Genomic DNA, 15,361 nt, shown 5'->3' on the forward strand with positions numbered 1-15,361 from the left:
TTTGTAGTATATACCAAGTCAGCCCCCATGGGAGGCCCTCCACCCAACCATTACTCCTTATCATCCCCCTGCCCTGGAAGTTAGTGCTTTAATAGTCTTAAGGAATCTTCAGAATTGCCAACTTGCATCCTTAAATTGGGTAGCAGCTCCTGGGTGTGGCTCCTCCTAAACCTACAGCCTGAGGAAATATAAAAAATATGGCTCCTGGATCAAGACGCAGCTCTATTTTGTTCAGGATTCTCATCCCATGCGGTCCTGAGCTTTCACTGTGTGCAAAGATCTGGGTCTCCTAGCAGAGCGATTCTGGCAGGAAAAGCATCATGCCTGCTGGTGACCGCACGGTAAGCTGATGCAACCAGGTGGTGGTGAATCATTTACATCAGCCAAACAGAAAGAACCCAGTGAAAACGGGATCGGCATTGTAATCAGGAACAGCCACTCATCACTCCCTTACCCAGGGCAGCACGGCAGAGAATTTCTGGATGGCAACAGAATATATAATCCATCTTTAATATGTGGTTCCTTGATTCTTCTATTGCATATGGCTTGCATCCAAAAATTCGTTTTGCTAGCATTCCGATGTTTGTATGCTAAATGCCACCAAGTCAAACTTAAATGTCTATTTTTCACTTTCTGTGTCTGTTTATTAGAAGCATAATGCATGTTTATAAGAAAAATTTCAACAGATATTTAAATGTATCATAAATTAAAAATCATCAACTTGTTTAAATACAACGGTATGTTTTTGGCTGGCAGGGCCAAGGAAGGCCAAGGAAGCCAATTTTCTAGTTCCTAACTCAGCATCACTCACAAATATTTGGTCTTGTAAAAGAGATGTGACAACCTAATGAACCAAATCCTTACCTATGCCTTTACCTTTCAGAAGAAAAAATCCTTATGACCTTCACTGGCTGGATAATCACAGACCCACAACCAGGAAGTAAAATCCTTAAAGCAGGGACTGTATTTATAAACCTCTTTGGGTTTTGCAAGCCGAGAGACACTTGAGAGGGACTGCTCTGAATGCCTGGCTCTATCTTTGCAATGGTGACTAAAAAAAGCAGTGTACGCTTTGTTAACAATGGTCTTGTGAGGAACATATTTAAAGAGCTCTAGCATGTTGTAAAATCATGTCTGTTGATCTCTGAAATAAGGAATCATAACAGAAACAAAATTTAATATGAAATATATCAGTGGACTGCTGATGATTCATATAGCACATGCACTAAGCATATGTTAGCTTGTTTAATACCTGCAGCAATTCTACAATGTGCTAATAACTCCAATAGACAAATGAAGAAACTGGACTAAGACTCTACATCTAGTCAGTGGCACAGTTACTACTCGGACCCAGGTCTTTCAGAGATGGTCATACTCTCTAGCTACCTCACAAGAAACTGATGAATATGTGAAAAAATGTTGACTATCTGTAGCGGAGGATATCCCTTTCCAGGGAACAGAAATACCCTTTCTTCTATCCTGGACAACTCTTCCCTGGTATCACAGGATCTGAGAAGCTGTCGTTATTTAGAAATCTTCCAAAGTGAGAGTGAATAGTATCAGAAGACGCTCCATGCAGACCGTGGTAAGGACAGATGACACGTCAAGTCACACGCACACGTGCACGCGCACGCGCACACAATCTCTGATGACTGGAGTGACTCCCCTCCTTGAGTCTGTTGCACCTCTCCCAAGGGCACCCTCTTTAGCTTGGGTCGTGCTGTATTCCTAGAGTGGGTGGGTTTTGCAAATGAATTTCTTAGTATGCTAATGAGCATGACTTAAAAAACAAAAGGTGGGGGTGGTGATGAAGTTTCTTGGTTTTAAAAACAAATGTTTGAGAGAAATGCAAACATAAAACAAAGGGAAAAGGGCATTGTGACCATCTTTCAAAGATTGTCTCAAACTGACTTGAGAAACTTCTTGCAGGACTTGGGCTCCTCAGGACACTGGGCTTTCTCTTTTTCCCTCTGAACGCTCTTCCCAAAAGGTAATGAAACATTGTGTCTCCTTCAATTAGATGCATTTATTTAAGTAGCTGAATGCTTGGCGGCAGCCCCTTGTCCTCCCCCAAGTCTCTCGGAGCCGTCTCGCCATCACTCCTCAAGGACATCTATCATTCATTGATTTCCATTGCCTCTCACACTGACACGTAGTAGATGCACACACTTTGGAGCAATAAGTTCAATTTTACTGGAACCGTATCTGACCATATTAGCATCTCACCCACTGTGGCTGTTCCATAAAATGCCAAATGATGAGAAGAGCTGGGATTTGGGACTTTTCTTCTGTGGTTGTGAAACTTGGAAGTAATCCAGCTGTCAAGTCAAAGACAAACTTCACCTGTGCTCTTTCAGATCCATCACGCCTGTGAAATGGGAAGATAAGGTTACACCCAGTGAGGTGCTGAAACATGGGAAATCGAACCAACCCAAGGGCCGCTTTAATTAAAGCAGAGCTCGGCCGAGCGGGGCTTATCAGCAAGGGACCTGAGACTCCCCCAATGTGTGCAGCTCAAGATCAAACCCAGTCAGCCCTCACCCGTGGCTGAGAGGCACCAGAAGCCCCGTGTGAAGCACAACCTGAACTTTGCTGGCAGTGGCCCAAACGCCTGCAACAGACTTTGATCATGTAGCCGTAAGTGCCACAGGATTTCGGGCCAAACCGAAGCTCAGCTACTCTCACGAGCAATGACAAAAGGTGGAGATCAGAGAAAAGTAAGAAAGGGCTGAAACTTCAATCACATGCCAAGGACATAACATTATGTCGAGAAGCGGTCAACGCCTCCCAAACTGTGCCTGAGCCTCGGGGCAGAACAGAAGCATCCAGATCTCCCTCATGGATATTTTGTCTTTTCACATTTCACATGGTCTTGTTATGAAGTTCTTGAGCACCCGTAAATAGCTTTTCCTATAGTACTATTTCTTCCTCTTGGGCATTTATACTCTCCCTGCCAGAGAATTCTGAGGTGGTCTGGATTCTGGACAAACACGATTTGTTTCTCTCTGGTGTGAAGGAGCTGAAACCGAGCCCTGCGGTGGGAAGGCTGTTCTCATGGCAAGAGTCTGCCGGCTTTGAAAAAGACAGGGTGTACGTTCAGCCCTGATTTCTGTGTGCCTTTGGCTCAGGAGGCTCCAGGCGTGGGGTCCACACGGCTGACAGCCGAGTGTTGAGGGAAGGAAGGCCGGTGTGCAGTGTGTGCGGGCGGAGCGCGGGGAGGGGGCGGCTGGAGCCCCCCGGTGCGCTGAGTGACGAGCCACGCCGCGGGCTGGGCCAGGGGTCCTGCTCGGCTGGGACCCCTGTGACCCCCGCAGCTTAGGAGCTCTGGAGTCTGTGGCTGTGGAGAGGGAGTTCAAAAAAGAAATTTCTTCCGCTTGCATTCCTTTTCCAGCAGGTCTAACACTCCTTCCCTGGGCTCAGAGTCACTGTCTGTTTCATTTGCTACGGTGCTGAGTGTCACCTGTAAAATAGTTACTTTCATTGCTGATTATACCAGTGGTAGCCAAGAACAAGGCCCCCAAAGAATTGGGTCAAAACAACAACAAGACCACCACAACTATTGTCTGTATCATTATCACGCGATCATCATGCGGCTCCTCTGCCTTCCCCTGCAAAGGTCGATTCTGCAACACAAATCTTGGGTAGCTGAAGTCACCCACTTTTCTGTTCTTTCAGCTCCAGGCATAAATCTCCAGCAGAAACACGAGGCGGGGTCATGCGCTCCTGTGTCACGTACAGTCCTTTTGCAGGTTGCTCCAGACCTGCCGGGGGGGGGTGTGGGGGGGTGTGCTAGCCTTGGTATCGTCTTACTCAACCAGCTTACGATAGCTGAGCTTTGTTCCACGTTGAATTATTAGCATTGTTTGAAGTCGTTGAAATTGTCATTTAAAATAGTCTTTAAGGGGCGCCTGGGTGGCTCAGTCGGTTAAGCGGCTGCCTTCGGCTCAGGTCATGATCCCAGGGTCCTGGGATCGAGGCCCGCATCGGGCTCCCTGCTCAGTGGGGAGTCAGCTTCTCCCTCTCCCTCTGCCTGCCTCTCTGCCTACTTGTGCTCTCTCTCTGTCAAATAAATAAATAAAATCTTAAAAAATAAAATAAAATAAAATAAAATAAAATAGTCTTTAAAGCAGAAAAGGACATAGGCTTGTCTCTCTGGGTCTCCCAGTCCAAAGTGCTTATATCATTAAGTAATAACAAGAACGAACAACAGTCCTGGAGCCATGTGTCGATGCGCATGATTAATGTCCTTCCCTTGCTGTCTTCGTCCTCCTGCTCCGACCTCATGTCCCACTTCTCTGTCTCGCTCTCTGTGCTCCAGCCCCCGCCCTCTGACTGCTCTTGGGGCACATGAGTCTTGGCCTTTGCACCTACTTCCTCTTTGGTCTGCCTGTTCTTTCCCGGTATGTGCACAGTTCCCCCCCTCCCCTCTCCCAGGTCTTTGTTCAAATGTCACTGTCATAGGGACGCCTTCCCTGGCCACTCCACCTAAAGCTCCTCCTGCACCGACACTTTCCATCTTCCTTTCCTGCCTTGTTTTTCTCTTAAGCGTTTATGTTAGCCTATAGATACATACATTCTATACATTTTATTTTTAGCTAGTTTTAGTGTGTGTTTCTCCAAGCAGAATAGAAAAACAGAGAGCAGAGGGGTTTTGCCTGTTTTCCCTGTTGTGTTAGGGCCTGACACATGGTGTTTAATAGGGAGGTTTGAATGAATGGATACGTGATTTGGGGCCAGGCTCTGTGCTGGCCCCTCGTGATCAACCAAACATGCTTTCTCATTGCAAGGAGTTTATAGACTCGTGGGAAAGACACATACTAAGAAATCAAGACAAAATATGCTTCCTGCAGGGAGCTAGCTATGACAGCAGATGGCAGGGGAGCCTTAACCCGGTCTCCCTGCAGTAGGGACATTCAAGCTGAGGCCTGAGCCTGTGTGAAGTCAGAGACAAGAGAGAATATGGTGGGTTCTAGGCGGTTAATGACAGGTTGTGAGAAGAAAGAAGGGGCCGTCGGTGCAATGAAGCTCAAGGTGGGGAGGGTTGGGTCGTGAAGGCCTCACCAGCAGTCTAGAGGAGACTGAGCAATGGGGAGCCCTGCCAGGGTTTTAAGTAGGGAAATGACATGATCCATAATAGCATTTTAACCGAATTTGAGAGAAGCAAGACACAAAGCTAAAATGAAGTAGACCTCAGTACGTGCAGACTGTCAAATCTGTCCCTAAGAAACCTGGTTGGCTCCAGACAAACAGGACTAGTAAGCACAGCAGCACCATTTCTCGGAATCCTTACAGTTCTAGGAGCATGCTGAGCTCATTCCTGCCTCAGCACTTTCACCCACCGTGTTCCCCGTATTGGAAACGTTCTCTGCATCTACCCAAAGCTGCCTACCTTCCCAAACACAGTTGCAAATGCACCTCTTCTGGAAAATCCTTTCCTAGCTCCTTCTGTCCTCCTTGATATTTCTTTCCTTTGATCTAAAACACTGAGATATGCACCACACAATTTAGCTCTTAATGCTCTACTTTCTCAAATAACCGGATCCTTTATTACCCCAAGTAGAATGTCCTCTCCTTGCAAATGAGGACTCCACATCCTACCCACCTTCTCCACACCTACCTACAAAAGGATGAGAACAAACTAGAGTCCTCCAAAATGTACCAGGTTGATGTACGTCCAGATGATTGAATAGATACGGATAATTTGTAATCTTAGAAGGACTCTTTATGGAGTCATACTTTAGATATGAGGACATCTAGGTACCTATATGTAGGTCAGCAGGGAAAACCAGAGGGAAAAACTAAGCTTTAGAGGCATCATCTGACTATAATTTAGTTGAGTGTAATCAAGAAAAATAAAATTGGAAAGCCCCCTAAGATGACTGGGCACTTGTAAAGAGCAAAGGCCAACCATCCAAAATTTAAAGGCAAGTCTCAAATCCCAACTGAGGCAATTGCGGCAAGAATATCCAGTAAGACCTAAAACCCAAAATTCGGTGAAGTTTGGCCAACTACATAACGACCGCAAACCTCAGTTCAGTTTTGATATCCAAGGTGATGGAGTGACACGTGTAGGAACACCTCTATTTCTGGAGTAAGATGCCATAGTATTTCTTTCTGTTGTTGTATTGAGAATATGAACAGATTCATTAATGGTCACTTCATTCATGTATGCTTCCAGTATCTTCTCAATGGCTCTTAAGGCCCACTGAGTGGATCAACATAAAACCGTGTCATATCTCTTGGCTCCAGTAGAAAAATCGCAGTATTTTGCAGTAAACGATCTTTTCGTGAAGATTTAATGACGTTTTAGTTAGGCCTCCTTAAGAGTGACAATGAATGGGCTTCACACTGCTGATCGAGATCAAACAGTTTGTCAGACTGCTACAATATTGCTCAGACATAAAAGTTATTGCAGGTCCTCTGTTGCCTCAACTAGGCAGCAATTATCGCCGTTTTATTTTGTGTATCAGTTACAACGTGATGGGGGTGCCAATCACACCACTCTGCTTACAGGTGTGTAAGCATTTTTATTCCCGGTCCTTATAATCCAGAGTTCCCAAGGTGGCCATAAAAACTAACCAAGGAATGAATCCTGGCCCATAAAAGCCACTTCCCACAAGAATTTTTGTAAAATACAAATGAGAAAAAAGCTCCACCTCTGTCATTCTTGCATTTCCCACGGGCCCCAAACACGTTTCCCTTATTTTTTTCCTTTCTCCAAGTAAATTGCGTACCTCAAGGCCTTTGGCTCAGTTTTTAACCTGACTCATCTAGGAAAAGGTGATCACTTGGAGTAAAAAGAATTAAGTTCTTTTGTGTTACCAAAAAATATTTTTTTTCCTTCGGTTATGATGGGAAGAGGGAAGCCTGGCTGGCACTGAAATATCAAGTCTGAATTCAGAGCTACATTTCTGAGTGTAAACCAGGTGCTACTATTATAACTGTGCATTTAGTTGCTCTTTTTCCTTGAACAATCTCTAAAATTTTAGGTAATGAAAAACTGAGATCAAAGATTCAATCTGGTTTTTTCCTGGCAACTCCAGTAACATATTTACAGACTGCAAACTGTGTGCCAGGTACTTTATAAATTAATGTATAAATTAAAATTAATTTACAAATATTAGGTCATTTAACACAATAACACTGCAAAGAGGGATCACTGCCTTCATCTTATAAGTGAGGAAACCAAAGCTCAGACCAGATAAGCAACTTGCCAGAGGTCACACGGTGGAGCTGGAGCAAAACCCAGGCCCATGGGCAGAGGTGAAATCCTTGGGGATTTTCTGTCATCATAACAGAGGCAGGTCATGCTAAAAAGTACAAATACTTTGGTGGAACAAGCCACTTACAGCTAAATATATATTCGAAAGTGCTTAATTCAGCTAACATAGCGTAAGTGTCTGAATAGCACCTGCTAGGACTCTGCAGGGCTGGGCCTAAGAAACATTCAGATACACGCAGCCCCTCCACTTAGCATGCCTGTTTTTGTCCACATCGTGGAAATCTAGCAATTTCCCTAGTGGTCTTAAATTCATTCAAAATTTACTGTGAGAGTTAATGTATCCTGAGGGCTGGCAGGTAGCACTGACTCAAAGCTCGAAATGCTCTTGCTCTCAAAGAGGACTCTTATCCTGGGCTCTGGCCAAAGCTGGGCCAAGCGTGGTAGGTTAGCCTCATTCGATGTTCATGCGAGCTGGACTCACCCTCAGACAGCTGCTAGCTGTAAAGTTTCATTTTGTCCAGATCCACTCCCAATATTGCATATCAGTCAAAATCTGATTCACCGGTTTTTCACGTTTTCCAAAAATCAATTTCCCCTCTCATGGTTTGTAATTTTAATGAGGAGAAAGGAAGGGTGGGGGGGAGGGAGAAAGCAGGAGGGGGAGAAGGGGAAAAGATGTGATGCGTTAAAAGCATTTTTAAAACAATTATTGACCAAACAGGGATCTCGGATACACAAGATCTGTTACCTCTTTCACCTCTTTTATATTTTTATCAGAAGCCCAACAGGCAAAGACCAAGTCAGCTTCAGTATTTGGCACGGAGCCCACTGCAATACTGATGACATGATCTCAATCATGATTATATGCTACCCTCTTATCATTATGTGAATACTATTTTATAAGCTTTAATAAGTTGCTTGAGCATTTAAGATGAATGGTTTAGAAGTCTAAATTCATATTCACGCCAAATATGTAGGACATATTTTTCATAACTGTTCTTGTCCCTTGGGTCAGTAATACAGTTTATAATCATCATAAAATTTCATTCTTAATTCCTTTTAATTTATCAGAAGGAAAACATGGGTGGTTATTACCCAATTAAAATACTCCTGGTGCTTTTAAGATAGACATTGCGGGGTTTTTGGAATTTTACTGAAGACAATTAAAAAAAGAAAGTGCAGCTGCGTGACTTCAGAGGGTTTTTAAGCGCTCCGAGTTTGCAGAGATACTCAGCTGCTCTGTATCCTGTTTCCGCCTGTCTTGTCCTCATATCATCCGTGATGTCATCAAGAAATAATTGGAACATTTTACCCACGTGAAAGGTGCAGGAGTGTGTGACTAAAGACAGAATTTTCATTTGGTAGCTATAGAATCCATTCTGATACACACACACCCTACAAATGACTTGGCTTATATTTGCCAAGAGCAAGGACCAGGGAGACCACCAAAAACCTGAGACAAGTGCATGAATCTGAGTCTACCTCCTCGGCTGGACGGGGTACCACTTGCTTTGTGAGAGACACAAGAGGTGTACCCTTCAGATGCATGCTTTGTGAAGGTGATGTTTTCTTCTAGACGATTCCTGTGGCACTAGCTAGAAAGCAATCCAGTACGGCGGACTCAATTACAATGGCTACAGTTTCTTCCCAAGAAATCAGATGAATCAGGGTGATTAATACCCACCAAAAGAAAATGTCTAGACATCACAATTGCGTTTTAATTCATTATCAAAAAAGGAGATACAGATTTAGCCTCATACCTCTTCCTTTAGGCAGCTCAGCTTCTGCCCACTTTCCTCTGTTTGATTGTGACCTTAAGGCGAAACTATGTAGGAATCTATCTTTATTTTCTCCCTCTTACTTACCAGAATGTCTTAATTTCATGCATACGTGAATCCAGTTTTTGAAAAGAAAGCCCCCCCATTCATAAACTTCTGACAGTTTATTTAATATTAAGATGAAAACACTCTCTGTGAGGGGTACTGTGATGATCGCTGATTTGTGTCCAGGCGTTCAAACAGTGAACCGCTCCAAAAGAGAACAAGCTGAGTCTTCATAGTGACAAGATCGTAGATGTGCCTAACTAACAGTTTAGTTGCTGCACATGCTAAGGGTAAATGGTCACTTAAATATTTGCAAATAGCTTTTCATTTGTAGGGCGTGCTATAGTTTATCAAGAGGTCTGGCTCATGTTGCATCATTTGGTAAAAAGTAAGCATACCGACAGTTCCCAGAACCAACTCATGGCTGTCTCCTACATATTGTTCAATGTGACATTTACTTATTAAATACACAAATTTTCACTAAAAATATTTAACCTGAGGACCCCTATAATACAAGGTGACAAAATAAGATACATTCTTAAGTTAAAAATAATACATCCTTAAAAGCACTTTTCAGTGCAGGTCATTACTTAAATGGGTGTCACCCACTAGGCACATTTGGCCCCAGTTATTGTCTTTTGCTCTAGCATGAGACTCTAATGCCTGCACACTAGTTATTCCAGTTCTCAAAAGCGAAGAATTTTGATATATGGCTCCTCATTGTGAAAGCTTACCTCTTTATGGCTTCGCCCAGGTGAATGGATGGCTCCGGGCTTTTCTTGTAGGCTCTGACCTTGAGAAACCAAGTCTGGAATATGGGATCTGCAGGCGCTGACTTGTAAAGGAGACACCCGCACCTGCAGATACACTGCCTTTAGTGATCTGGGAAACTCTAGTCAGGGAACATGGAGTCACTAAGTCTTTCAAAGTAGGAACAGAGCCCTTACTTTTAAGGAGGCTATCCAAACAGGTGACAAAGCGCTGCATTTCAAAGACAGGAAATCCCTTCAAACGTTAAATTGTAAGGGCACAAAATGACCTACATTCAGGAAAACGGGGAGCCAGTAATTCAGAGTCATGTTTGTTCCAGTTTAATGATGCGTGTTTGGTGGATATTAACTGGTCCTGAGGATCCCTACGCTACGTAGAAGGTAGCCTTTCCACCAGCAACCCACCCTTTCAAGATCTTATTTTGAAAAAGGCGCTTGAGTTCACATCCGATTGAAGTTACTATGTAAAGACTCTCTCTGGGCTAGTTTTCGCTCTTAAAATTGGTCTGGTTTAAAATTACAATGGCTCAGAATGTGTAAGAAACCATGAAAATGTTTTAACGTCTTCCTGAACATGAAAACCAAGGGAAGGCATCGGCCTACGGTGCGGCCTTGGAAAAGGAGCAGATGATTACTTCAGGTCTGAAGGACAGCCTGGAAGCTCCCCAGTATCGAGGCTCAGGATTCCCCACTCGTTTCTCCCAGCTCCGAGTGCCACGTCTTAACGGAGGTCTTGCCAATCCCCAAAAGCACTGAGGGCCGTGGACGCAGCAGTCTGCACCATGTCAGAATGAGTACTCAACTCGTGTCCAGTTCTCTCAGAATGAAAGGGCTGGGGACGGGCATGGCTGAGGGGACAGAGCACAGATCGGGCTCTTTTCTCCCTGCGGGGCCTCTCGTTCTCCCAGCACTCAGAAGAATTACTGAACAAAGGTGCAAGCGGGAAGGAAATGGGTGGGTGAAAGGCAATCCCATTTCAGAACACAAAAGTTGTCCTTCAGTGTCTACATTTTCAAAAAGTGAAAATCAAAAAAAGGGTTGAGGTTGGAAAATTCCTGTGTCACCAAAAAGCTTAACCTACATTCCATAGTTTTATCAGCGTGAGCCTCTCTGAACAACAAGGTCAAAGTTGACCCTGCTTCCCCGCTTACAAAGCAAGTCAACTGATTTTGTATGTATAGCTATAAACTGTTTGCAAGTTTCTTAAGTTAGGCACTCGGGATGAATTATGAATGGAATTAGCCAGCTTGACTTGGAATTTCCTCACTTTTACTGGTCTTTAAACAAGATTTTTATACATTCATATGTAATCAATGGGACCAACACATGAAATGGCCCTTAACATAAAACACTCTGTTTTAGAGTGATTTTGCAGCTCAGGAAACTTAAATATGAACTTCTAATGTGGAAAAGGTAGTTTTTACATACTGCTTTAAAACTGATCTGGAAAACTGATGAGCTGGCCACAAGATTTCTGTCAGAAACCAAAATTAAGTTTATATTTTAAAATATAATTTTAAATGCTTGCTTTCTTTCCCGAAGCCAATCTGCTTCTCATATCCTTAGCCTCAGTCACCTTAAAAATACATAAATTTGGTATCTGGTTTTTGAGTTTTTAAGTTGCAGTGTAGCATAATTTAGATATTCATAAATACACAGAACAAGGAAATCCTTCCTGAGTGCAAAACTACCTTTAAAATTACCATTCAAATGAGTGAATGCTACAAGTATACCTCCTGGTTTAATTTCGGCTATTAGCTATTTCCTACCTTAACATACATTCTTCCACGTAAAAGTTGCGCTGTCTTAAAATTTTCCTGCAACCTGGCATGTCCAAATTGATTTCAGTAGAAGACTGAGTGCATAAAAACTGTGAGATCAGGATCAATGTCAAGTTTTGAAGAGAAAAATGAACTTGGGTTGATTTTTACTTCAACAGGGCACATGCTCACATTTATCCCTTGGTATATATAAAAAAAGATTTAAATAAAATTTTTCTCAAATGAAAACAAGAAAGTCCCATAACACTATTATCAAACAGCTAATATAACACAATTCTTGGAACATTTAAAAGAAAGGTACTAATTAAAGTACACACAAAAATTTCCCAAAGTTAAAAAAGCGGTTGGAAAAAATACTTCTCAGGCACTTAGAATATAACTACTTGCACATTTTAATGGTCTTGTAGATTACAGTAGTAAAATATTTTTACAAACTTCTTGCCTTTTCAAGTACCTCCAACGTATCAAGGGCCAAGAATATTCCTTTTCCTTCGAATACATTCAAAAGTATCCACCATCTTGACAGAAATGTTGTTATGTAATAATCTTCTTATACCTGATTATAGTGGTTCTAGAGAATGGAAAACAGTCTCTGATGTTTTTCTGAAAGAGAAAAATAGTGTGGAAGAACCCCTTTAAGACATGTTTTTATATTCATGTAAAATGTGTTAATTCCCAAGTTTCTATACAAAAAGCCTTTGATATTACAATTTTATATGGACTGCATTTATGGGCTTGGAAACCCTCTCCCCTCCACTAAACTCCTTGAGTAGGGTTGTACTAATCTTGTTTAAAATTTTTTAAAAATTACCTACACCAATCATTTATCTACCTGAAGAGAAATAAAAATGCTAGTCGTGATGGTGTTTTTAATAATTATGAAAATGCTTTTTCTGAAGGACAAATGAACTTCAGTCTGAAAGATGAACACAGAACAAAATAATACGAGTATAAAGTTTCCTTTTGGAATTCACAGATCAACAAAAAACATTTATCATAAAATTTTAAATACAAAACTTTTAGTCTGAACTCCTGAGAAAATCGTATGTGATAAAATAATTGTTTCTGTACTTCCATAAACATACCTGCCCTTCATTTTCAAAGGCAACACTGACCGACCACATTTACAACTGCTGTTTGCTGGGCCACTGACATGTCATCTGTCCCTTTCCCCCGAGGCAGGCAAATGGAGTCAAAAAGGAATTTTTTATTTATATCCATTCCTTTTAATTCTGTTTTTAGTAGGTCTCAAATCCTTTGACGGCAAATGTCAAACCACATTTAAATGGACTTGTTTGCTTTTTTAACTCCAACGATCCAGTCCAGGCTACTTCAAATTCAATACTTCGCAAATGACAATAAACAGGATTTTTTTTTTAATTGTTTAAAAAAAAAACCCACTTTTTTTTCATATAAGTCATCACACACAAAAAAATCTAAAACATGGGGCTATAACTACCACTATAGATAAGTTATATTTATTTTAGGCTAGAAGTGTCAAGTGAACATTGCTTATCAGAAAGATCCTTGGGTGCTCCATTTGCTTTAAGCGCTACCTTGGCACATCAAAATCAACTGTTCTTGCCGTCGGTCAAACCACAAATAGCAAGCATCCTCATCCTAGTAACCTGTGCGAGGCTCAACAGGAAACTGGAGGATCTTTAGTATATGTGCTGCCGAAGCGAGCACGAAACTGGTGGATCTTAATGTGGTCACGTAACTCACCTCTTCTGAGCTTTAGCAACCGGTTGACTTAAAATGTTTACTTTCTGGCAAGATGTAGCTAAGTGTCAAATGCAGCTTAAAACCTTGAACATCCCTGAAGAAAAATGATGCCACGAAATGTCATTCCCGTTTATTTGCTATTTCACTAACTTCTCAGCAATACGCTCCTAATAGTGACTCCTCAGATGGGCGCGTTTGCAGCATTTTGAAACTACAAAACAAGATGCGGCCCACTGATGAGCTCGACCCAAAAAGCGCCGCATCTCTCACTGGGCACCGTCACCAACAGCTCTCTCCCTAGGAGACAAATACTTTGCAGCTCTCGCACCCTTCTTTACAAACCTGCGCGGGTCTTTCGGGGGGGAGGGGGTGGCAAGACTTTGGTGGGAGCCGCTTCCCTTCAGCAAAGCAAGGCCTGACTGCAAAGGCGCGGGATGGGTGTTCGAGCCATTTCCTGCCGATTCCAGATTGCACCGGAGCAGCGTGGAGAGGAAGTCGGACTTCTTTTCCAGGCGGAGGCTCCACGTTGCTCTTGGGCAGCCTCGCGCCGTGGGCCGGGGCCAGGGAGGAGCGCGCCCAGGCCAGGCCGGCGGCTCCGCGCGGCTGGGAGGCCCAAGAGAGGGGTCCCGGGAGCGGCGGGGCACACTGAACTCCGGAGAGGGGGCTGAGCGGGGGAGAACTCGCTTGCAGAGCCGCGGGCTCCAACCACGGGCATGCACTTGAACCTGCCGCGAGGCCGGCCACCCGCCGCGCTCAGAGTGCACCGGTGCTCCCCGGCCGTGGGCCTCGCGCGCTCCTCGGCCTCCCTCGGAGGAGCGGCCGGGCCCGCGGCGCTGGGCTGGGGTTGGGGAGGGGGGTCCCCACCCGGTCCCCCCGGGTTAGCAGCGTCGGGGCAGCGCGCCCCACTCCGGGACCCCGAGTCTGAAAGCGGAGACCTAGGGCCGCCTGCGGCGAAGCTCGACTTACACTCGACTTTCCGATTTGGAGAAAATGTCACAGGAAAGGGGGGAAAAGGAAAAAAAAAAAGGAACCGTAAATATGATTTGGAGGGGGGCGAGGGCAGAGCGTGTGCGCGCGGCTGGGGCGGCGCGGCCGCGTGGGCGCGTGGCGGGGATTCCCGGTCTCGCAGCGCGCCCTAGTGGACGCCCGGCCCCTCGGCCGCTCCCCGCCGCGCTTGCTCCGGCTCCGAGCTCAGTACAATCTGCAATATATTATTTCTCCCAAAGTATTGACAATGTGTGAGACTCCAGTAACCCCGGAGCTCTTGTCTGTAATCAGCACATTTATTCACATTTAGGCAGAAGAATCCGAATTAAATCCCCGTGACCCAGATTGGGTTACAGTGTCATTTTCCCTGGATCCTCTTTTAAATCCACTCCACACTGCTCCTCTGTCTATTACATGCTAATTTAATTTTACTGTGGACGATATTTTCAGCATTTGCTGAGGACAGTAAATTTTGTAGTTTATGTTATTTCACTTTTTATGACTTTTTAACACTTAATAAAATTTTATTAGAGCACTTTTGTGTTTACAAGGCCACAAAACTCTTGGCAGGTTGTCAGAAGTCCTTTTTATTATGATCCTACTGATATACTGCGAGTAATGAAATAATCATGTCCAGAAATGTATCAAAGGCCAGAGGGATTATCCCACTTAATAGCTCCACAGATGCGCCCAGAAGAATGCGGACACGCGGCGGGACCGGCTGAGAGGCGGCGGCGGGAGGAAGGAGGCAGCCCCCGCGCCTTGCTTTACCATTTCGGTTGCTTTCCTAAAGGGCTACATGCAGGGTCATGTGACTTTCCGCGGTCTCAATAAAAAAAAAAAAAGAATTTATTCTATTGCAAAATGTGCTTTTCTTTTTATTCTCCTTGTGTGGGCATTTAAGGCTGTCCTAGTGGCAGTGGGGCTGGCTCAGCATATCCGTGTCAGTCACTTTCCTCTCATTTCTAAGTGTACTTTTGTGGCATTTAAGCAGCCGCTGGTGACATTGGTGTAGATCTTTGCGGCTTCTACAGCCCTTACGGAGAGAAGGCG

The 15,361-nt window shown here is 43.9% G+C and overlaps 1 protein-coding gene across 1 annotated transcript; it reads right to left on the minus strand.

Annotated features, from left to right (window-relative positions):
* Nucleotides 1-11,986: 11,986 nt before the first annotated feature.
* On the minus strand, nt 11,987-15,082 carry LOC113920344 (CDK5 and ABL1 enzyme substrate 1-like). The gene is made up of 3 exons (XM_027590662.1): nt 14,999-15,082; nt 13,664-14,456; nt 11,987-12,199 (listed from the first exon to the last, which is right to left on the minus strand). The coding sequence occupies exons 1-2, from the start codon at nt 15,080-15,082 to the stop codon at nt 13,722-13,724; spliced, it is 819 nt and encodes a 272-aa protein (XP_027446463.1). The 3' UTR covers nt 11,987-12,199; nt 13,664-13,721.
* Nucleotides 15,083-15,361: the final 279 nt, after the last annotated feature.

Source organism: Zalophus californianus, chromosome 3 (assembly GCF_009762305.2).
Source record: "Zalophus californianus isolate mZalCal1 chromosome 3, mZalCal1.pri.v2, whole genome shotgun sequence".
Classification (NCBI taxonomy): domain Eukaryota; kingdom Metazoa; phylum Chordata; class Mammalia; order Carnivora; family Otariidae; genus Zalophus; species Zalophus californianus.